Here is a 22,745-nt window from a genome sequence, read left to right as displayed (position 1 = left end):
TTTTGTTCTGCCTCAGGCCATCAACTCCCTCGGCCCTCTCTCTCCTCTCTAACTTTCTTCTCACAGCAATACAATGTGACTATGTGACTGCGAGCCCCAAGTATACAAAGTACGGCAACCCATCAGTCGCCAACCGGATATTTCATCGCCCTCCCCCCAATTCAATCCTCTGTGATATACTCCGGACTTTCCTACCTCACCCGAGGCTTGCAGTCACTCACCCTCCACATCCCCACGATTCCCCGTCTCAGCACTTCCGCCCTCTACCCGGAGCCCCGAGCTTGCAGATCCAGCCGCGGTTGAACTCTCAGTCCCCTGTTATCGATCGTGATACGCACCCCAGCCCATAGCCCACAGCAGGCCTCTCCACCCCCTGCACAACGTGTGTCGGCGGTCCTCGGTCCATCAGTAGCCACCAGGTAAATCCCTCCCATGCCGAAATCTCCCGGCTCGTGACGGCCGTACGTGCAATGCCCGTGATGGAATTTCAGTTGTGCTCCAGATTGGGCGCGAAAGCTGGGAGAGTTGCCGGGGACATGCGTCATACTGGCGCCACATGTGATCTCGCATGTGATCGTCCGCTCACGCTGGTCTTTCTCTGGAGTCTGCACTGGCTGAAGCTGTAGCTCGGATCCTCCGTCCCTAGGAGAGCAGTGGACTCCACGCTGTCAATTGTGTAGGTGTAGTAGGGTCAGGTGACGCTGAGGTCGGCAATGTAAAGAAAAGAGGTTGGTACCTAGGCGGGAACCGACACCACGATATCATCGTAGAAGACTTGCAACCGCGTCCCACACGTCATCATCGACAAGTCTCGAAAGATTCACTACTTAAGTCAGCTTTCTCACTCCAGCGACGGCACTGATCATGGAATTTTGATTCTTTTTACTTTGTTCGATGTGTCTACAGATGACCCTGAAAAAGTCTTCATAATCTTTCGCAGAAGAGTCCTATCGTTGCCACTCGCGACAGTAACCAATGCAGCCGTGGGTTCTCACGCTTGAATCTTCTCACTCGGTCCGAGTCTCTATTTTCTGCCAAATCACCAGGATCCCATCGCTTGAACTACTCAGGCTTCTCGGTATTTCTTGGTCGTGATATGCGGATTGCCAAAGTTCAAAAGTTACACTGGAAGAACTCGAGAGGCGGCGTACTACAGAATTGGTCGAGTCTGTACTTGGCAAATCCTCTCGGTTTTGCTACTCTCGGTGCTGGTTGCACACATGGCAGGTGAAAAGGGCAGGTATAGTTGTGGGATATTCCTTGAAGCTAATCGTCTAGTGCTCCTCCCTCGTAGCGCAAGGGTCAATCGAGGAGCGATTGCGAGATGGTCGAATGCCGAGGTTGCTGGCGCTCCCTCAAGTTCGAAGCTCTGGGTTAGAACCTGTGAGCTTGATTGGGCACCGAGAGAAAATGTTTGAGTTTGAAATGTAGAGCATTTCTAATTGTTGTCGATGTTATCAATCTTGGCTCTTATTGACATTGTCTTTCAATTTGACTCTCGTGGGCGTTTCTCAAAGTGAAGACATCTCGGCGCCGGATTCAGAATGCAGGCTACCGACTACAGTTCTCAGAGACGAGGGCACCCTCAACCGCCGATTCACGGCAGCCAGTAGATCCGTCTCCCCTCGGGTCGCGCTGGGTCTGTAGAAAGCTATCGGTCGTCCACCCAGTGTCTTCACGGTCGCATTCCAGTGCGTCTTGTAGACAGGAGAAATTCCGAAGAGGCCATGGCCATGATTTATGTTTTTTTTTGAGTGTTCTGGCCGCAGCTCAAGTGTTTGCAGATAAAGGCGTGAGGGATCTATGACCGCATGATTTGAGGCATTTGGTCCTTGCGGGCTTGGCTCACAGTTTACCCACCGCAAATCCGACGGTGGTGTCGCAATTATTCTTCTTTATCCAATATGCACTGTGTGATGATCTCTTCTCATTTGAATGGGACGTTTTAAGCTCTCGGATTCGGCTGTGGTGGTTTGATGCAAGGTTGATTAGGGTTTGGGACAGGGGGACTTTTGAGACGCACGGTTTCTAAGAGTCGTTTGAGCCAAGGAGAGCTTCAGAAGATGCAAATAGGCGTCCAGCAACGCCCGAATTGCACCGATGGCACTGGCTCAGCCCGTCAAGGGGCGGGAATGCGATGAAACATCCGCGATCGGAAGAACAAAAAAAAGGTATCGTCCGGGGCAAGTGGATCCGGGGGAGGGCAGTGCATGGATCCTTGAACGGCGTGAGAGTCGGGCTCAAGAGAGCAGTGACTATTGACGTGACGCTCCAGGTCATCTAGCTCCCTTTGGTAGGGCGACTGGAATTTGACAAGCTCACTGATAGTGACAACGAGGATGATTAGGGTCTGGTTGTCGGTGGAGGTCAAACATTGGACAAGAATCCGCATCACGAGGCCACGTCCTCGCTCACAGAAGCATCGCCAGATCACGCCACTTGATGTCATCCAATGAGTTGGGGAACCTCATGGATGAGCTCTTGATCAGAGGCGCCCAAGTAGGAGGAACTTGGACTGTCATCGCCTCTCTGCTGTAGCGGATGGAAAACATGAGAGCTCGTCCAGCGGCGGTGGATCCGCACATCACCAGACAATGGCATGATTCCATTCGTGGGAATTTACATCAACTCCCTCGTTCCAACCCAGCGAGCGGTACTGTCTACTTGGAGGATACTTGCCAATGATGTGCTCTACTAGGGACTCTCCCGCGCCCATTCCGGGACTGTGGTGTACCTGTCCCGTACCCAGCTCCTGATCTCCACGTCATGCCACCCCCGCATTTTCCCACAGTCGATCGTCCCTTGGCCGCGTCGAGATGGCGGCCTGTTCGAGTTACTCTGGAGGACTCGCATTCGGGAGGAATCCCTGCCGACTTGCACACGCGCCACATTTCTTCTTTCCTCTCTTACTCTCTCTCCTTTCTTTCTTATCCTCTCTCATCGGAACGTCTTCCTGTTCAATATCCAATTCTTGTCCATACCGTCCCATCTCTTCAATTCCTTTCCTCTCACGGATTCGCCTTCAAGCCTATCTCCCACCTTCAACCATGTCACAATTTGCTTTCCCCAGGACTGGCAGTCCATCCCACAGACCTCATCCAACTGGCCCATCCATTAAGCCCCGGCCAAGTCGCTGGTACGGACCATATCCCCCCCCCCCCCCCCCTTATTCTCGCAACAGAGATTCCCTCTATCTACCTTGCCACAAAATAATTAAATTGCAATGCTGACCCTTCTTCTTTTCAATTAGGTATCTCCCTGTTGTCGCAGCGGTCGGCCTCAGTACGTTCCTTTTTTTTTTTAATTTTCTCCTGCTCACTTCCTACAACCCCGTCAAGCCCATCAACGCCGTCTTCCGATCTCTCCGTATATCGGCACTTTCCCAACTAACCAGCTCTCCCTCTCCCCTCCAGGTTTTGCCGGCTACAATTACTTCATCGAAGCCAAATCAAGGCATGAAATCGCCATGATTGAAGAGGAAAAGCGATTGGCCCGCAACCAACAACTCATGGACGCCTACGGGAGCAAAGAATCTCTGTTGGACGTGCAACAAGCCCTTGACGCGTATCACTCTCGATAACCGATGATCGGAGTTTTCCAGTGCACCAGAGGTCCCGGTTGACCTCTTCCTCACACACACACACATTCTCTTCTTTTTTTTTGACGTCTCATTTGCCGATGATATCCCCCCCCCCACTTCTTCTCCTCGGCAATGCTGGTTTTTGTCGGTGGAATGATGCGGTTCTGATAGGGCGAGGACTCGAGGGACGATTTGTGGCTGTTTGACTTGAACGGTCATGGCCTGGCGTTTTGGGGAATCCATCCTTTTTTCTTCTTTCTTTCTCTTTCACGGAAGTCACGGAAGTCAATTGTTCCATCGAGGGTAAAATTTACATACCTATTCCTGTACCTACCGCTGTACTCTTGTGAGATATCATGATCCAATCAACATGAAAGATCAACGTGAAGAAAGTCTGTTTGTTCCCCTGCTCGCGTCCCGTTTGAGGATCTGTTTGCTTGGTGCAGATGGTTCATCGCGAATTGGTCTATTTTGAATCGGGCCGGGGGTACCTGTACTGAAAAGGCAACGAGAATCGGCCGCCATTGCAACAGGTCAAAATGGAGAGAGTTGATCAATTGCGACCCTGGAACACAGTCAGGACTCGACTTTCTCCGGCACGCCAGTAACAAATAATCAAGGGCTTCCATCCTTACCCTAGCAGTCCTCAAAGGGCCAATATTGACACTACCAAAAGTTTCCATTATCGCACAGGCGGAATACCACCGGCATGGCATGCAAACCCCCCAGTATAGCACGAATCAATCCACCGCATGGAACGCCAACCTCAAACAAGATTAAAAAAACAAGATCGACAAATCACCAATGTCCAATCCCCCTCTCCACCGAAGGAAAAGAAAAGAAAAGAATAGAAAACCAGTCTAGTAGCTCGAATAGAAACTACTCACTCCCCACCCATCAAGCACACTATAATCCGCCAAGGGCGAACTACCACGCAGCCGCTCCCAATACTTCCGCTCATGACATTCCCCCGGAATCACACACTCCTTACCCAACATGCCCGCAATCCGTTCCCCAGCATCACGGCCCTCGAACCAAGCCCCATGCAAGAAACCAAAGTACTGCGCGCTGGTCGCCTCACCCGCAAACCAAAGCCGATCCACATTCGCCCGCAGATTCTCATGCATCTCGAGGGTCGTCGAGGCGGGCCAATTGGAGTAACTCCCAAAGGACCAGGGGGTGGTCGACCAGCGCGGGTACATGAAAGCGATGGGGTCCGGGATAGTCAGATCGGGATACATGTTCCGCAGGACGGCCATGACTTCGCGCTGGGTGACTTCGTCGGATTGGCGCTCGACACGGTAGGATTCCTGCGCGACAACGGTGACGAAGAGGATGTTGGAGTCGGGGAGGAAGTCCGGTGCGGAGAGGGATTGCCAGACGGGATAGTAGCCGCGGCGGATGGGATCGGCGTAAAGGAAGTACTGTGTATCGCGGGGCCAGAAGGTCTCGTTGAATTGGAGGAAAATCTTGGTGTAGGTGCCCATGGTGAATTTTTGGATGGCGGTTTGTTTCCAGGCTGGTAGGGCGGGGGTGAAGGAGACGGCGTGGTTTTGGAGGACGCCGAGCGAGAAGGTGCAGATGGCGTATGCGGCGGACACGCAGCTGCCGTCTTGTTTGTGGACGGTGACGCCGTCGGTGGAATAGGTCACATTGGTGATGATGGAGTTGAGTTGGACGCGGGGGTCGTGCGGTTGGAGGAATGTCGAGGCTTCCTGCGTGATAATTCGGCTGTAACCACGCTGGTCCCAGACAAAGTTGTTTTCATCGCTGAATTGATTAAAGGTCAAGTTGGACCCGGCGACCCCGAAGATGAACGAGCTTTCATCGGGAGAATATGAGTCTTCCCAGTCTATGATAGAGATTGTTTCAAGCAGTCAGCATGGACATCGGTCTCGGCATTGTCCGATGCACTGTGGTTCAAAGCACAGAGTCCAGCCACGGTCAAAGTTCAAGAATAAAAACCGTGCACTCACCCCACTCCCACCATTCCACTGCCTGACGGGCCATATCGTCGACTTTGGGTCTCCACCCGGCCAGAGCAAGACCCGTCCGAGCCGTCTGATCCTGCCCATTTTCCGCAAGAAGAGTCCCCGCCGCAGAGGCCGCATCTTCATAGAGGGTTTCATATTCATCCAACAGAGAGGAATAGTCCGTAAAGCCCGTCTCATTGTAAGTGAGAATGGAGCTATAGTTGGAGTAGGTTTTTTTCACTCCCCATTTCTTGGCAAATGTCCAAATCGGATTCTCTGAAAGAAGGAAAACAGAACCATCAGACGCAAATTCAAAATGAACTCATTTCTCCAAAGGAAAAGGGAGATTCGGCTCGTATTGAGAGGGCTTTTCTTTTGCCAGGGCAGCAATTTCTCACCTGGTCCTCCGGAGATCCCAGTCCTTGCACCTATGGTTTTCATTTCCAAGTCAGTTTGAGACCGGCCGCTTTGAAGACTTGACACTTGTTCTTCTTACCCAGTTGGCTCCCAACTCGACAGTGTACGGTTTGCCTTTTGGATCCTTGCCAAAGTCGGTGTGGATCACACGGCCCCTAACGCGTCACGGTATTCAATGATGATAAAGTCGTTCATAGACGAGTTGGACAAGGCTTGCTAGAAAGGATATGCTGATATCAGTCCCCCGAAGCTCTTCGAAAAACCCGAGCGAATCCGAGACGAGGTCGTCTCACCGCTGCAGCGATCCCGGCCATTCCGCCTCCCCTGTGGACGAGATTAGCCAAAAAAAAATGTTCAAGCATCACTTGCGATACTGGGAGCAGCAAATGGACGGGCATACAAGATGGCGACCGTGGTCTTCTTGCAAGTGGCATCGTCACCACGGGGCTGACTCGTTGAAGCAGCGCATATTTGGGCGACCAGCGCAGTCGTCAAGAGACCAACTGCCTTTTTGGAAATCATTGCCACAAAGGCGTCGAGATGGCTCGATGCGCAAAAAAACAAAAGGCTTGAAGTGAAAGAGAGCGATGATAGAGATAAATCAAAAGGGAGGGTGGGATGATGTGAGTTGCTGTCGAGCCGACGGACTGACGAAATGACCGTCTTACTTATACACCGCTACAAGACTCATCAGAACTGAATTCTGCAGGAGATCTGATGTCCGCAACCCATAATGAGTCCGATCTTCTACCTCCAAGCGATTCACCTGTCATCCTTCGGTATCAATTGAGAGCCCGCGAACTAGTCAGGTATAGCTCGAGATAGCTTGCCGAAGTACTAATACGAGTTGGGGAGGACCATGCGATCGCGTGGACGAAACGAGGAGGTCGAGCCGTGGAAGCAGGGCAGGCCACGCGCGTGTAGAGATAAGCTTTCACGAAAGAGAGAAACCAGACGACTTGGAGCTCTGCTTTCAGAGCCCGAGAATGGAAATTGGCCTTGCTGATTATGTCGTGTTCTGAAGTACTCAAGTACGACAGTGCCCGTGACGGCTGGGGGTACCGGTACGACTGGGACAGTTCTGGCCGAGTGCGGAGGCGGGCCACTTTTCTGATAAGGCGATACCACCCCAGCCTTCGATAAGGCCCAGACGGTGATGATGATTGGTTGTGATGCAGATGGGCGGGGCAAATCGGACTAATCAAAGAGATATCGGTGGAGCACTGGGACAATGAATTGAGTGGGGAACTGGATCCGCAATGCAGTTCTGATGTACCGAGTACATCTCCAGCTGGGTTTGGATCAACATGTCGATTATGGAAAGGCAAGCTAAGATGCTTGTTACTTCTCCCCGCACCAAAGTTACAGGTACACTTCACGTCGATGTGGATCCCCGGGGCTTATGATCTTATCCACGTCGGCTGGCCTCTCCTCTTTCGCATGTCAGCCGGCTGTCAACCGATCCTCTGTCGGAGCTATGCGCAGTGATGCATTTCCGGTGTTCATATGTCATGCGGTAATCATGGAAGCGAGACCAGATACTTGAGCGGCTTGGTGAGCCGAGTGTTGACATCCATCTCAACAGCTTGGACATCAAAGCAGAAAACCCTTGATCCGACATAACTGCCCACCTGGTTTCGCGATATACGGGGATTACCGTACCTGATGACTTCTCTCCCTGAATTTAAGAGTGGCGGCGGTGCCTTGCAGGACGATGACGCGCAGCTGGCAGCTCTAGGCCACAAGCCGGAGTTGAAGCGACAATACTCGATGTGGTGAGATTGCCAATTGCTGCTCACGCAGGATGATCGATGGCCAAGGGAAAGATTAACTGTTGTGGCAGGTCGATGCTGGGGTTGGCCTTTGCAGTACTCAATGTAAGTCTTTTGGTGCAAGAAGACGATTGTCGGGCCAGCATGGCAGATCTGGAGAACTGTCGCTCATGTCGTGCTCATCTCCCGTTCTAGTCATGGACTGCTCTTGCTGCGAGCCTGTCGATCAGTATCACTTCTGGTGGGAGTACAAGTGTGATCTGGGGTATGTCCAATGACCCTTGAACACATCTGACTTTTTTTGAAGAAGACTCCGAGCCAGTTCAACTGACTATTGTGCAACAGGTCTGGTCACCGCTGGATTGTGTAACCTGTGCATCGCTTCCTCGCTGGCCGAGTTCCTTTCTGCCTATCCCACGTAAGTATCAAAGTGACACAGCCCATCAACATGTTTGCGAAAAAGACCTTGGTTAACCAATGATCTCAGCGCCGGTGGTCAATATCATTGGGTCGCTGTCAGTACGTATTTTTCTCAACTCTTACTCAAAATACGGGACGCCCTGCTGAGAATAAAATGTCTAGTTGCTTGGCCAAAATGGGTCCCTCTACTCTCGTGGATCACCGGCTGGATCAACGTGGCAGGCTGGGTACGTACAGATCACATTCCTCCAATGCTCCTTATTTTACGAGCCAAAGCTTACCCAATTTCAGGTGGCGCTGGTGGCAACCAATTCACTTCTTTCAAGCCAACTTATTGTCGGGTGTATCTCGGCTATGCATCCGGTAAGTCTGGCGAAAATTCCTGCAGGGAAACACCAAACATGCAAGACTGACTCCACGTCTGACCAGGGCTATGTGGCTGAAAGATGGCATCAGTTCCTCATTTATGTCGGATTGACGCTGGGATCTTTCGTCATCAATGCTTTTGGAAACTCGATTCTACCATTGATTTATCGCGGTGCCTGTGTGTATCTCGGCCTTGAAGCTCACGTCAGTGGCCAACGTATACTTACATGAGTCGATGTTAGTCACCTGGTCAATTGGAGGATTTGCTCTCGTATCGATCACGGTGCTGGCATGCGCCTCGCCCGACTTTAATTCTGCCTAGTGAGTGCAGAAGCCCTGATGAAAGGCCAATGGGAGCTTTTTGCTGACAAGAGTTAGTTTTGTGTTCTGCAATTTCGTCAACACGACTGGATGTGAGTGTGATCACTATGATTCTAATAGCCATCTACTGGTGGTTTTTTGATACAGGCTGATCATTGACTAGGGCCGGATGGAGTGGCATGGCTGCTGGGCTTACTCCAGGGAGGACTTGGCGTGACGGCTTTTGTGAGTTTTTGAAGAAATTTGAGTTGAAACTATAAGAAGGCTTGTACTGACACGGCCAGGACGCGGTGGTTCATATGATCGAAGGTATCCAAGACTCCGCCGCAACCGTCGATTTGACGGACTTGTCTCTAACTCTGAACTTCCAGAGGTACCTAATCCTTCCATCGAGGGCCCAAAGATTATGGTCTCATGCGTGGGTATTGGCACCTTCACCGGGTCCATCTTTTTGATCGTTCTGCTGTTCGTGGCAGGGAACATGGACCAAGTCACTACCTCTGCAGCGGGCCCTCTTTTGCAGATTCTCATGGATGCAACCAAGAATACCGCCGGTGCAATCTGTCTGCTGATGTACAGTTTCGAGATGGGTCACTGATTTTCAAGTGCCTGGCTGATACAATCTTGCAGGTTACCCCTCGTCTGCTTGATCATGGCAATTCTGAGTGTGATGACGACAAGCAGTCGGATGATATTCGCGTTCGCGCGGTCAGTAACCCCCCTCTTTGGAATTTACTGGTAGATACTGCCCTGCGGCGGACTGACTAGAGCAGCGATGGCGGCCTTCCTGCTTCCCGATTCTTCGCCAAAGTCCACCCCACGCTTCAGCTGCCGTTGAACGCTCTGATACTGACGGTCGTCGTGGTGATCATCTTTGGATGCATCTTCCTGGGCTCTTCCAGGTAAGCTGTCATCTCTCTCTCGTGGACGAGGGAACCCTCTTTGGCCTAATCCACACTCGAATTAGTGCCTTCAATGCCATCATTTCGGCCGCTGTCGTCTCTCTGGACCTGTCCTACGCCATGCCCATCCTCGTCAATTGCCTCCAGGGTCGTCGCGCTTTGCCCGAGAGAAAGTGGAAGATTCCCAACACCATTGGCTGGGTGATCGATATGGTCTGTCCCCTTTTCTCTCGCGGGTAAACAAAAGAGGGAGCACAGAATGACTCAATTGAATTGTCCACAGGTGTCTCTCGCATATATTGCCCTGACGACCGTCCTATTCGTTTTCCCGCCCTCGAGTACCGTGACCGGTAGCAGCATGAGTAAGTACCAAGGCAAGCAAGGTCGACTTGGATAGACGCATCGTCCCGCTGACCCCTACAATCTGATCAGATTATGCCGTCGCTGCGTTTGCCGTGATTCTTATCATCTCGGTCTTTCAGTGGTTTGTCGATGGGCGCAAGAACTTTACGGGTCCTCGTGTGGATGTGACTCTGGATGCCGTGGACACGACTCTGGACCCGGAGACAGACGCGGTCAATCATCCCAAGTCTGCGCATGCGTAGATATCCACGAGTCCTGTTTTCGTTTCCAGTATCAGATCTTTCTATAGAAGGGTTTAGTGCACGTGCAACTACAGTGTCAGGGTTAATCACTGGTACTTATCACATCTGCTGTACCGTCACGTTCGAAGATGGATTTCGCACCCTTGTCCCATTTCCAATCCTAGGCCGGAGCTGCTTTCTGGTGATACAAAAACAATCACTATAACCCCTTCTTCAACTTTGTCCCAGATCCCCAGAACCCCCCAGACTCCCAAACCCTCAACGGCCAAGACGATGAAACCTTAGAATATCCCCGGAATAATCCGCTTCGTCGACCGATGCCAAACCTCCCACTCCTTTCCAAACTGACCTCTCAACATCTCCTCTTCATCCTTCATCCGCATAAACCACATGGCCAGATTCGTGCACCCCCCGGCAGCCACCACCTTCCACCCCCACCCCGACAGGCGCGCCTGCCACGCCTCGGAGTGAAAACACGCCAACGCCGCATCCCAGCGCAGCACCAACAAGGCCAGACCAAAGATAATCATCATCATGCCTGTATAACTCGGATGCTGGACCCAGCCATAGATGCCCGTCGTGACCAATTGATCCGGCGCCGCGAGATGGAAGGTAAAATTGCGACTGAGACTCTTGTACGCGGCCAGACGGATCAGGGCGCCCAGGCAGATGAGCACAATGGCCCCGATCGCGGGGGCACTCCATTGGAAGAGCTCTGGGTTGACGTTCTCTGGGCGTGGACAGAGTCGGTGCAGGTGGTGGGGGGCGTAGACGGGGAGCGCGGTGAGGACGGCGTGGTAGAGGATGGCCGTGACGATCATGCGGCGGGTGATGGTTGCGCCGGCGCCGGCGAGGAAGCGGATGCGATCCTTTTGATGGCGTTCATTTCGGTCCGGAGAGGGATTGGGAGGCGTCATGCAGAGGGCACAGAGGTAGCCTGCCGCCAGAATGGCGAGGGCGAGGGTTGTTGTCCCTGCCTGTGTCTGTGCCATGGTGGTTTGTGTGTGAGCCAGAAGATTATGAAGATTTTGGAGAATGTGTCTGTGAAGGACTTTTGATGTTGGGGATAGCTCCGAGGGTGAGCGAGGCCTCTTTTGTTTTGATTTCACTTTTTTTCCTTTTTGCTCTTTCTTCTTTTTTAAAAAAAACCCCCTCACAAAAAAAAAAGAGGGGGAAAATAAAAGATCTCCAGAGCAAAACCGTTCGAGCGGCGGATCATAAGGTTGATGGGACACATGCGGGGCCCAGGGGGGGCGGAGAGGCTGGGCGATTACGTTCCGAGGCCGATACCAAAGTCGGTGATTTCCAGATCGCGACCAGACATGGACTTCTGTACTGAACGAGATACATACGCTGGAGGTCCCACGGATGATCATTAAGAGGGTCAACTTGATTTCCATTCATAATGGCGCTCTTGTTATTCATCGAGTCAGATACAGTCAGACAGTAACGTGTACTGTAGTTCTGTGTTCTGTACCACTCGAGAGCGGAGTGGGTGATCAATTGACACATTTGATTGGATGAGCCTGTCAGCCCACGTTCCTGTCCATGTGTTTCGGTGGCTTGAGCCCAATGACGTCGGAGATTCAAAAGTGTGACATTTTTCGGTGGGAAATTTGACAATCCTGGTCGCACAGAGTAGTACCTTACTCTGACTATATCCCAAGGAGGTCATTCAGCGAATCTACAGTATCAATGGAAAGAGGAAGAATCCTGTGAGATCGACTCTTGCAGCTAGGACATGAAATGCACAATGCAAGACGTAAATGTGCCTGTCGATCATCTAGATGACTCATTAAATTCGTATCGTAGGACCCGACAATGTTGCTGAAAGCTCAGCTTTCACCTCTGTCGGACATCACACACACCCTCCTCGAGTACATGCGACGCGCTAATTGACAAAATCTCCACCCTCGGCACAATCCATTCTTCGACTCCGAAAGAAAATCCCCCCAAAAAAGAACATAGAAGCGAAAAAGCTTCCCTCTCACAGAATCACCCAGACAATTATTTCAACAACCCCTATTCCAGCCCACAAAGGTCCAGTATTCCTACCGTATTGAATCCCTCCCCCCGTACGCGTCGCCGATGCAATCATTGCAGAGCCAATCAAAGTCTGCCCCTCCAAGCCAGTGGTCGTCGCCGGGACCGACTCTCGAAAAGAAGCTGCCGTGATAGCATGGATGAGAGATCCATCGGTCCAGGTGAAGCTTGCACCACTAGCAGGTGTACTGAGGGTTTGCCCGGTGTTGAAGAGCGATTGGGTCCCATTTTGGGGGAGTTTCCCCGGTTTGTAAAAGGTGTTGGTGCCTCCTGCACTTTCGGCGGAATAGCCCAGTTCATGGGCACAATCGTGCGTCTCGAGGTACGAGGCACATTCGTCCCAGTGATTGGGTTTCAAGAAGGAGTCGTACCAGTAGTCGGCTCCGATTTCGGATGGAATGGTGTTTGGGCAGGTGTTCCATATTCTGTATTTGAGGCGGAGAGCCAGTCAGATGGATCAGATGTTGTCCGTGGACTTTTCAAGAGAGTGAGAAAGACAAGACGGGGAGAGAGAATGGAATGGCTGAAAAGCACAAATCTGAGAAGAGATGGACTGACGTAGATAAAATGGCACTCTCTGCACAGCAGACACAGGCTCGGTCGTAGTTGGCCAACTCCTCTTGCGAATGGAATTGATCCAGATTGGTCTGATTCTTGCGACATTCGGCAAGATGGGACGAGATGAGAGTCTCCTGTCGAGTCACATTGCCCAGATTACACGAGCATCCGCCGGGAGCATCGGACGGCGTGGGCCAAAAAGGTAGTGAAGGCATGTCGAACCCCAAACACAAGTTCATGACATCTTGAGCCGACTTTTGATATTCGCACGAATATACCTAAGCGGTGGGATGGTCAGCACAGGCAAGGGACATATTTTCCAATCTGATCTCTTGCTCTTCTTCTGCTGCTGCTGCTGCTGCTTCGGGACCGCACTGACCTGGTTCCAGCAACTTGATGCTACACAATCAATGCGATCAATGGCTTTGACGCACCCACAGGAATTGATACACTCCACTCCCAAGGATGGACATTCTTTGTCCATGCACATGGCATCTCCTCGACAGGCATCATAGCAGCTCTTACCATCACCCGAGCAATTACTGGTGATGCAATTGGCAAACCCTCTCTCTGCCTTTTCATGACACTTTTTCATCCCCGCCGGATCAACACAGGTGGAAATCTCATCAAAATGACCAGCCGCGGTGGCCCTCACCAGTGATGAACAGGCCACCAGCACCGCTACCCACCTCAAAATAATTGGTAACATCACCGGCGTCGTTGTCGAGGGACGGGGGGGGTCCTGGAGGGGCGGCGCGGGTGGTAGTACCTGGCGGAACGATGCAGGTTGCTACCAAACCCCGTGCAGCAAAGCCCAATGCCGACCTTCCAAGGTATGCCAGACAGATGTACCCGTCAGCGTATCCGAAAGAATCTCGTTGGATTTGCCAAGACCGAGACATGCCCATCGATTCCCACCGCTATGTGCGGATGACTGTGCACTTCCGATCGAATCAGAATGCGTGGCGGTCTTGGCACTGGTGTGATTTCTGCAGTCTCGACGAGGGGCCCGTCGTCTCGCGCCTCGGTGAGTGGCTGTGATTGGTTGTCCTACCCTCGGTGCCAAGATCTTGGGTGCATGTGATCTTTCTTTGAGCGCCGGGGTGTGTGTGCAGGGATCCTGGTCATTTTGCGTCGGGCGCCAGTCTTGGCGCGCCGGGCCTGGGCAGAGAAAGGGGAGAGAAGACAAGGAGGAGGAGGAGGAGGAGGGGGAAAGAAAAAGACTAGGCAGATGTGTGCGCCTTTGTCCACTATCGCGCTGCTTACCGTTGTCTCTCAGACGTCGTCCACTCCAGTATTTCTTGACTGTGGACTAGATCTGGTGTTTTGCTTGAGTCGCCCATCTGGTCAGAACACTTGAGTTGGAGATTGGGAGATAATTGACCGTGAACGACGCTTCCATGCGGAAGGGAGAACTTCCAGTAGCAAGTAATCCACACCCACACCCAGCAGACACACACAACATATCTGCCAGACAATCCCCTCATAAGGATTTTTTTTCATCCGTCCAAATTTTTCATTTGTTTGTCAAAGCCCGTAGAAACCGTAGTGCGTGATTAGTGCAGGGTCACGCCGTTCAGAACTCATCACGGCTCGAACCCAGTCGAACGGAGCACCTGACTCGCTCAACTTGACCAAAATTATCATCTGGCATGTCTCATTCCTGCATAATCTCGAACACGTAGTTTCATCATGTTACATCCACCCGAGTCAATGCATGGGGACATGCATACGATGCCATGTGGTCTTTTTCTCTCCTTTTTCTTTCCTTTTTTTTATCAACGCTCCCCCGCCTCGGGTCCTGAATGAGCCATCAGGCATCTATCCTACGCCAAAACCGAGGCTGTTTCAGGCGGGCGGCTGGGCTTTTTTTTCTTTTCCAATGCTCCATCGTGAAAATCTTCCGTACCCAACTACATGGTAAACTTGCGATATAGTAAACAGTAGGTTTCCTCGCACGATCTTTTATCGATAGATACTGAATCCGTCGCTCATTGTTGAACAAGATTTCTCATCTGTCGAATGGATTTGGCTGGATAAAGAAGTAAAGCGACTGGCTAATAGCGTCGATGTCTGAACCTTTCACAGTGATCATGTCTTTAAACATTCTCGATTCAATTAATATCACGATACGTACAAGCGATATGGATGTGAGTCGGGTTTCCACATCCTCCACGTGCACATCAGCTCCGTAGGTTGGTCCCCGTCTTCCAACAATCGCCCACGTTCTCGAAACTGAAGTTAAGCCACGATGAAGAGAAATTCATCTACTTGGTCATTTCCTGAAGATGTCTCGTTTGCAGATATTCGTGCAGCCCTGTCCGTCTCAAGGTTGTCCTATCGACCTGAGGTGGCAGTTGAGGTATGATGGAGCGGGAGCTTCCCTTCGGATAGCAATCGCACGGGACCCGAAATATATATAGACCGTCGCGCAGTATTAGGAAGTACTGAGTGTTATTGTGAAGACACGCCCGTCCATCATTCATCGATACAACACACTAGATGGGATGGTATATCTCCCGCTAATATCTAATTTCCCAAAGACTCCCCAGACATCAATGATGGAGTTGAACGACCGCCTCACTTTCCAACCCAGCACTCGGGCTTTTTCCCTCATTGCCATGCCGTCCATCATAAGACAACCTATATTACCTACCCGTTCCCTACCATCTCTTTGAAACTAGGTCCATGCCAGGCTCGGCTACCAATGGAAGTCGCGGATGAAATAAAACATCTACCCCGTCCTGCACGACTCATTGCATCAATGATATGCACGAATTATATCTCTATCTAGCTTCCAGATGCACTGTGCAAATCAGGCCTGCCCGGCTTATCGTGTCCGACCTTACAGGCATCAACTTTCATCAAAAATGACGAGACGGGAGTTAGTCGAGTTTTCAAGTACGGCGCAGCACTACCTAGTGAATAGGGTGTTTGATATGTATACCTAGTATTTCGCTGAGGGGTTTTTTTTTCTTTTTGTAAGGGTACCTAAGGTACCACCTCGTTCACAAGGAACTGCGTTGGAATACATCCTTCTAACTCGATGCCCAGTCACGCCTGACGTGGACGGGAATTTCTGTATCGCATGAAAAGCTTTTGACCGTAGGTTCTGATGCACGATTTCCAAGAGTTCTCTATTCATCAGGGTACTTTCGCCTAGGGACTGTTATCTTGCTTTTTGTCTTTACTAGGTAATTATTCCCCATATGATATCAGGCAAAGCTTATTTCCTAGGATCACCTTACCTCTTATCTGGACTCCCCTCACTCACCGGCACCCGTTTGTGAAATGTGCACCATCGCAGGCTTCACCGGAGGCCCCCGGGAATGCAATGAACATTGACCTCGACTGGCCCCAGTTTCCCCAGTCCTGCCCTGCTCATCCCCGGATCATCCCATGCAGTTCGCTCCAGTTTGGCGATCGATGAGGGGGGGGGGGGGGGAATCAAGATACTCGAAAAAACGTGGCAATGCATTCTTTCCCCACTACCGAGAGGCTCTCGGTTGCCTCCGCTCTCCGCATTCTTTCTTGGCCACGTTCTACTACCATCGTAGATATCCCGAATGCGGTCACCGAGAGATCTTTGTGGTTTGGACAGAGATTAGACTCTGATGCTTCCCAATCGCCACCGCGCACCTGCATTGCCCTTGCCTCCGTCGCTGATCCAACCTGGTCGATGAGCTCTAGGAGCCGCGTTCAACGCACGGGGCAGTTCAGAGTTTGACATGGGGGGGTTTTCTTTTTCCCTCTACTTTTCTTGAGCCAGTGGGAAACCTTTTCTTCTTCTTAATTCTTGGGACGAATTCATCACCTCTGAAGAATCGGGAAACTCGGTCCAACAACAGGGTTTTTTTTTTAGTGTAGAATAGTCGGCAAAGCCCGACGCCCCCGGGTTCCCTCTTGACTCGGCTCGACTCGGCTCTCGACCGTTTGGAAACGCGAGTGCGACGAGATGTCCGCATCCGCATCCGCGTCCGCAAGGAGAAGTGGATTCTCGTTCTTCGGCCGGAGGAACGGCCCATTCCAGAGAAAAGAGGAGGGGGCGAAAAAGGAAAGAAAAAAAAAGGTGGAAACAAGGGAAAGGGTTGAGAATTGGCCGACCCCGACCTTACTCCCCGGGTTCTTCTCCAGGGGAGTGGGAAAGTTCGAGTCGGGATGGATTCCATGTCCGTGATTTTTGACAGTCCCGGAGACTGCCCAGCCCGTAGTCCGTACGAAGCCGTCGGCGCTAATTCCAGAATGTTCACCGAAACCTATATCTTTTTATGTAAAAGTTTTTTTTAATTCAAAAATCATATCTGGTAGGGTAGGGTTGTGGTCCGGGGCTGAGAGGGGGGGGAGAGGCTGTCATGGCGTGGTTTCGTTCCATCGTTGGATTCTGTCTAGACACGGCGCGATGGAGATGACAGAGAGGGGCAGAGATTGCCGAGCCTGCGTGGCTGAGGAGAGACTCGAGCACACTCGTGTCTGGTCACGTTGTCTCACGAGACCCTCCTCACGAGGCCGAATCGGGACTAGTCGGGTGGTGCCAAGGGGGACCAGTGACGGCTCGGTTGGGCCTGAGAGAGCGGCCAAATCACGAGAATGGGATACCAAGAAAAGTCCAAGACACCTCCAAGCCAGATGGAACCGGTCGTGGCGTGTCCGACCGGTGATTTAGACTCTGGGCAAGTCTTGGACGCAGCAAGCAATGGGCCCCAACGTGATGTGGACGATTTGAACAGAATAACCGCCCCCCGTCTCTTCACCATAGACCCCCCCGGTCAGTCCATCAACCCTGGCCGGTCGGAGGTTCATCGTCATCGAGTGTCGTCTCATTTGACCCTTGTCCAAGTGCCCATTAGGGTTATTTTGAGTTGGGCCGCCTGATGAGCGAGGCCCGGACACTAGACAGGATGATAATGCAATGTGGTCCTGGATCCTGGACCGAGCCGACTCGAGAGGTGGGAAAGGGGACCCGATGGCCACGATAGGAAAGGAGGATTTGCCGCCTTGGGCATGGACGACGGACTAAGGGACATGGGTCAGAACTTAGTGTCCAAGCGTGGTTCGACCAGGGTATCGTGAGGAGAGTTGAGAGTGTCCACTTGAGTACAAAATGGTGCATACTCTTGGCTGAACTCGGACTAGTGCCGTATGACTATACCGTCTGCGGTGTCGCCCCCCCTGTCGTGCGCATCCCGGGGGGCTCATCCCAGTTTGTGGAATTGTCGCGCACTGAGCAATCCCTGGAGACAAATAGCCCTGCACGACGTATGTATCGTTGTCAAAAGGGTGACGCCGACGAGATCGAAAAGCGGCCCCCCTCCTTCTCCTGGAGAAATGAGCTTGAAAGGTCGAGACCCGGATCTTTTTTCCCGACGAAAATCCAGATGAACCCTGTGAAGCAGCGCTCCTGGGACCTGGAGCTTGTGCGGACCGACCACTCTACAACATACATACAGTACGGAGTCGACGGTAGAGAGGAATGCAAACCAGAGAGGAGCGGACTAATCATCACGGAAACACCCCAACTGGACATCTCGTACTAGCTACATCAGATATCCAGATATCCTCCCCATGACAGCACACAGAATACCCAGAAATCAAAGGAAACTGACGAACAAAACAGAAAAGAGAGTATGTAAAAAAAAGTAGACTCCTCCCCTCTCATCTCATGAGAATCCAAAGCACCCGCCTTCCCGTGTGGCAGGTCATCTCAACTTCATCCTCAAATCTCACCAATCCCATCGAGAGGATCTTCGCACGAGCCACCCACCTCCGTCGCAGATGGTCAAGAACGCCATGGTTTCTAAAAATCGTTCGATTCATCCTTCCATCACCCTTCTTTCTCGGCTTACAAGGAGATAGAAAGGGGGGATCAACGAAGGGTTGAGCTGTCGCCTGAAGCTTCATCCGAAAAGGATCAAAAAAGAGTGAAAAGCGAAATTAAAAAATAAAAGACAGACTCCAGAGTCAGGTCAAGGATCGCCAAGTCCCAAAGGCGCCGGTCCATCAGCCTGTCAAACTGCGCGCGTCCCCATCTTCCAAGACCGTGTGCCCCGATATTAATCCGAACAAGAGATGCGCCATGACGCCTTGATGCGCCTTTGCTTGGACGGTTGGACTCAAACGAGATCGAAAAAAGGGAGTTGCGCACTACGGTGCGGTAGTACATGGTGGATCTTTGAATGAACTATAGAGCAAAGAGGAGAAGGAGAGAAGGAGGGGAGTAATGGTCCCCATCTGATCGGAACCTTCGCTTGCACGGCTGGGATCGTGATTGCCAGACAAAAAGTGAGCTCGTAAAGATACAATGGTACGATTTGAATATACAAATCTGGATTACTCCAGAAGGAAGTCATCAGGCAACATGTGGGCGATGCCCTGTGATCCCAGTATATCAAAGTGATACCTGAAGAGTTGGCACTGCCGAACCTGCCATCAGGTACCCTCTCACGAATCGACATGTGGATGGAATCTTTTTCTCTCTTTCATCTCGACTCTGCCAGAATGGCCCCCCTCCCCCCAAAAAACAACAGAAGAAAAGAAAAAAAAAACAGCCGAGCTTCGACCCGTGCAACGGACTTTGTCACTGCTTGCAAATCCCAGTCAAGGTTTCATTTACCCCACAATTACCTCGTCCCTCTCTTCCCCTCCTCATCTCGGCCCTTCATTTGGCATGTGGGATCACAGCCCGTCCAGCCAGTCAGCATCAGCCCACACGAGTGTGTTTCTTCGTCTCTCTCTCTCTCTCTTGGCTCCCCAAGTTCAGGCCGCTTCTCTTCCCCACCACCAATCTCGATGGGCGCTTGAAGAGCTTCTCTCCTATTCGTCGTTCTCCCGTCTTCATTTCCATCAGGCGGGTGTTTTTGTCTTTTTTTTATTTTATTTTTTTGTTTTTTTTTTTACAAGCGCATGCAAAGAAGGAATCCAGACCGGGACTGGACGATGCGGAGATCAAAGTGTCATTGGTAGCTGTGATAGCATCATGGAAATGGAAGATTGGGCTATTCCTCTCCCCTTCCCCCCCCCCCAATCCAGTCATTGGTGACGAGTACACCTCGTGATATTTCTTGACAAATCCTCTCGTGATGCCTTTGAGAGAATCCGTCGTGGGGATTACCGAGATGAAAAGTATCACCTTTTACCTATTGAAGGTGGAGAGAGGGGGTTCAGATACGACACACGACACGACACGGTACACCACGGAGGGGACGGTCTTGATGACTGAATGATTTTCGACGAACAGTTTTGGGCGTTCTCCCCCAACGCACTTGTTTTATTTTTTGGATGTTTTTTTATTTTTTATTTTATCTTTTTTCTTTTGACTTCCCGCGTGCGCACCCTGCGACACAAGGGCCGAGGGGGAGGGGAAGGCCTTCCCCCCCACTAGAAGACGGAGATTTAGGTCACTCGTTACGTCGAGGGAAGGTGTTCTACTTGCCCTGTACAGTAGGATACGAAATGACCGAGAGTAGGAGATCTCCTATCATTCATCCTACGCACACCATCACTCGTCGTAGCGACTCGCTTGTCCTCCTCGCGTGCGACGAACAGTACGACACTAAAGTGGCATAGGCGCGCATCACAGAGTTTTGCGATTGGTCCGCTAGGAGTACTCCTTCATATCCCCAGATCTGTAACTAACGTACTTTTCTCTCTCTCCCTTTTTTTTTCTTTATTCATTATTTTGTTTGTGCTCTTTCAAGAGTCCGTGGTAACGGTCGAAGTTGATCCTAGACATCGCTTACACGCACATGGCCATCCACTTTGCCTCTCACTCTTCCTCTTTCTCACCAGGATACCTAAACCTGCACAACGTGACCCGGTGAACTTCCAATCGGGTGAATCATCCGCGCGGGGAAGAAGGACTCATGTGTTTCGGCTCACGCGACTCGGGACCCAGGCACGTCTTGAGCCAGAATCACGACGCCACGGGACAAAAGTGCGACGCGGGTAACCGAGATCGGAATGCAGTGATGGAAGCGCGAGGGAGAAGCGAGGGGCCATGGCGAACGGGCCGGGCGAGAAAGAATCTGGGCGAGCTACACATGGGGTTCCCGGAAAAATATGGAGTCGAGGCGGAAGTTATATGGATGGGAGCGAACTGGTAGTAAGGTACTAGTGTAATGGGGTCACTACCACATGAAAAGGAAGAGGGAAAGTGTTCTCATTGGGCGCCATTTTCCGTTGTTGGAAAAAAAATAAAATAAAGAGAGAGAGAGGAAACCTCTCTTGGGTGCCTGTGCCTAGAACTCATAGCTGCGATCCATGATCGAGCAGTATAACAAGGTTGGGGTCAAAAAATAAAAGGCTTCTGGGATTGAGGAAACGAGGGACGAGGCACAATGGATACATCCGCATGACCTAAATGGTAGGCAAACCTGAACCCTCCATGCCATAAGCAGTTACCAGTCAATGGCCAGTCTGGACTCTGAAGAAGGTGCCGGACTGGAAACATTCTGTTCTCGGCTGCTCACGTCTAGAATGCTCCTCCGTCTCTCTCTCTCTCACCAATCACCGATCCCCACGAGAGCGGAGCAGCTGTCCCGAAATGGAGAGTGTCTCCGCGAGCCGAGGGAGAGTTCTCTGCAAGGGTGGCTTGAACCCTGTGCAAGTCACTCTTCCAGCAACGCAAACCTGCACATCCCAATTGGAGCCAGACGACTGGTCCGAGAGTGGATCACACCCCACTCGAATCGCAGAAACGCTGGCAGACTTTAAACGAGCCACCCTGTTGAGCCGAGCGTCTGACTGGCTCGGTCGGCATGACTCTGGACTCTGTTCCCGTTTAGCTCAGAGGGTGCGTTACCCCGGTTTGCCCGCGAAATCCCTGATCCGGGCGGGCAGGAAGCACGGCCATGGTCAAATTCCATGGGAAGACTTGCCCCCGGTCTCGATGGACCTGCCTCGGTCGGCCAGAGGCAGGACCGTCGAGACCGGGGTTTTGTAGAGACCCAGACAGGCAAGTGGTAAAAAATCATGCCTCACTTCATCATCACCGGGTCGTCGAGGGTATGTACAACTAGCTCCTTTACTACTGTCGACAGCGGTACCGCGTTCGCATACTGATCTACAATATGGTAGTCGGTCCGTTCAAAATCCTCAGTTATAGATGGTGAATTAAGTGACCACTCCCGAGTCAAGTTGTTCCGGTAGCATTTTCCCTCTCAGGCACACCTTACCTCTGACCAGTCAGGAGAGACAGAGACAGAGAGACAGAGAGAAAGAGAGATGGGGGAGGTCAACCCGCATGGCCCATGGGGCTCCTCCATTTGCAATTCCCTTTTTGCCCCTGCCATCCACTTTCGAACTCTCCGTCCAACCAGCGAGATTCTTTCCCTCTCTCTCTCTTCCCCCCCCCCCCCCCCACTTATTGCGTTTCGATCCGAGATTTCCAACCCGCGAGGAGTGTGCGCTGCACACTTTCCCCGGCTTTCTCAGCCAACACCTGCAGCCCGTCAACTGGTTCACGAGGACAGGGACTCCACTTTTGACGAGTCTATCCTGGTCCCCTGTCTTGGAGTCCAGTAGGACAGGGAACGGTTGATCCATGGCCGCACCGCAATCGTAGGCTGGGCGTGACTTTTTCCCGGTTCTCATTTCCTTCTCGAATCTCTTGGCCCGATTATTTTCCATCTCTCCAAGACGCCTCACAGGACAAAGCATATTCTGCACAGTCAATTGTATCCAAAAATTGTCGGTGATGGGAAGTTTTTTTTCCCCCCAAAGTCCGTTCAGGTCAGCATGAAACATCCGCATACACAAAGCGTCCAAGATAGCGACCACAGAGTAGCGAAAAT

General features: G+C 51.6%; 9 protein-coding genes across 9 annotated transcripts; 4 read left to right on the top strand and 5 right to left on the bottom strand.

The window, feature by feature from the left end:
• Window positions 1-3,047: 3,047 nt before the first annotated feature.
• POX_f07621 (uncharacterized protein) lies at window positions 3,048-3,580 on the top strand (the record flags this gene model as incomplete). Its single annotated transcript, XM_050116416.1, has 3 exons — window positions 3,048-3,136; window positions 3,251-3,282; window positions 3,414-3,580. The coding sequence occupies 3 exons, from the start codon at window positions 3,048-3,050 to the stop codon at window positions 3,578-3,580; spliced, it is 288 nt and encodes a 95-aa protein (XP_049966555.1).
• Window positions 3,581-4,440: 860 nt separating this feature from the next.
• Window positions 4,441-6,492, bottom strand: POX_f07620 (uncharacterized protein; the record flags this gene model as incomplete). Its single annotated transcript, XM_050116415.1, has 6 exons — window positions 4,441-5,432; window positions 5,557-5,827; window positions 5,952-5,981; window positions 6,050-6,125; window positions 6,264-6,294; window positions 6,345-6,492. The coding sequence occupies 6 exons, from the start codon at window positions 6,490-6,492 to the stop codon at window positions 4,441-4,443; spliced, it is 1,548 nt and encodes a 515-aa protein (XP_049966554.1).
• Window positions 6,493-7,635: 1,143 nt separating this feature from the next.
• POX_f07619 (uncharacterized protein) lies at window positions 7,636-10,356 on the top strand (the record flags this gene model as incomplete). The annotated part of the gene is made up of 18 exons (XM_050116414.1): window positions 7,636-7,745; window positions 7,814-7,847; window positions 7,938-8,007; window positions 8,088-8,160; window positions 8,230-8,261; window positions 8,325-8,389; window positions 8,454-8,525; window positions 8,592-8,706; window positions 8,771-8,849; window positions 8,907-8,941; window positions 9,013-9,074; window positions 9,134-9,158; window positions 9,221-9,422; window positions 9,480-9,557; window positions 9,623-9,751; window positions 9,817-9,964; window positions 10,035-10,113; window positions 10,184-10,356. The coding sequence occupies 18 exons, from the start codon at window positions 7,636-7,638 to the stop codon at window positions 10,354-10,356; spliced, it is 1,581 nt and encodes a 526-aa protein (XP_049966553.1).
• A 281-nt stretch (window positions 10,357-10,637) lies between these two features.
• On the bottom strand, window positions 10,638-11,348 carry POX_f07618 (uncharacterized protein; the record flags this gene model as incomplete). The annotated part of the gene is made up of 1 exon (XM_050116413.1): window positions 10,638-11,348. The coding sequence occupies one exon, from the start codon at window positions 11,346-11,348 to the stop codon at window positions 10,638-10,640; it is 711 nt and encodes a 236-aa protein (XP_049966552.1).
• Window positions 11,349-12,343: 995 nt separating this feature from the next.
• POX_f07617 (uncharacterized protein) lies at window positions 12,344-13,172 on the bottom strand (the record flags this gene model as incomplete). The annotated part of the gene is made up of 2 exons (XM_050116412.1): window positions 12,344-12,824; window positions 12,958-13,172. The coding sequence occupies 2 exons, from the start codon at window positions 13,170-13,172 to the stop codon at window positions 12,344-12,346; spliced, it is 696 nt and encodes a 231-aa protein (XP_049966551.1).
• Window positions 13,173-13,583: 411 nt separating this feature from the next.
• On the bottom strand, window positions 13,584-13,859 carry POX_f07616 (uncharacterized protein; the record flags this gene model as incomplete). Its single annotated transcript, XM_050116411.1, has 1 exon — window positions 13,584-13,859. The coding sequence occupies one exon, from the start codon at window positions 13,857-13,859 to the stop codon at window positions 13,584-13,586; it is 276 nt and encodes a 91-aa protein (XP_049966550.1).
• A 3,724-nt stretch (window positions 13,860-17,583) lies between these two features.
• On the top strand, window positions 17,584-18,491 carry POX_f07615 (uncharacterized protein; the record flags this gene model as incomplete). Its single annotated transcript, XM_050116410.1, has 2 exons — window positions 17,584-17,722; window positions 18,091-18,491. The coding sequence occupies 2 exons, from the start codon at window positions 17,584-17,586 to the stop codon at window positions 18,489-18,491; spliced, it is 540 nt and encodes a 179-aa protein (XP_049966549.1).
• A 1,961-nt stretch (window positions 18,492-20,452) lies between these two features.
• Window positions 20,453-20,952, bottom strand: POX_f07614 (uncharacterized protein; the record flags this gene model as incomplete). Its single annotated transcript, XM_050116409.1, has 2 exons — window positions 20,453-20,506; window positions 20,833-20,952. The coding sequence occupies 2 exons, from the start codon at window positions 20,950-20,952 to the stop codon at window positions 20,453-20,455; spliced, it is 174 nt and encodes a 57-aa protein (XP_049966548.1).
• Window positions 20,953-21,496: 544 nt separating this feature from the next.
• On the top strand, window positions 21,497-21,895 carry POX_f07613 (uncharacterized protein; the record flags this gene model as incomplete). The annotated part of the gene is made up of 1 exon (XM_050116408.1): window positions 21,497-21,895. One exon carries the CDS (start codon window positions 21,497-21,499, stop codon window positions 21,893-21,895), a length of 399 nt encoding a protein of 132 aa, XP_049966547.1.
• Window positions 21,896-22,745: the final 850 nt, after the last annotated feature.

This window comes from Penicillium oxalicum, chromosome VI (genome assembly GCF_001723175.1).
Source record: "Penicillium oxalicum strain HP7-1 chromosome VI, whole genome shotgun sequence".
In the NCBI taxonomy this organism is placed as follows: domain Eukaryota; kingdom Fungi; phylum Ascomycota; class Eurotiomycetes; order Eurotiales; family Aspergillaceae; genus Penicillium; species Penicillium oxalicum.
This window is presented reverse-complemented; position numbering and strand designations above follow the sequence as displayed.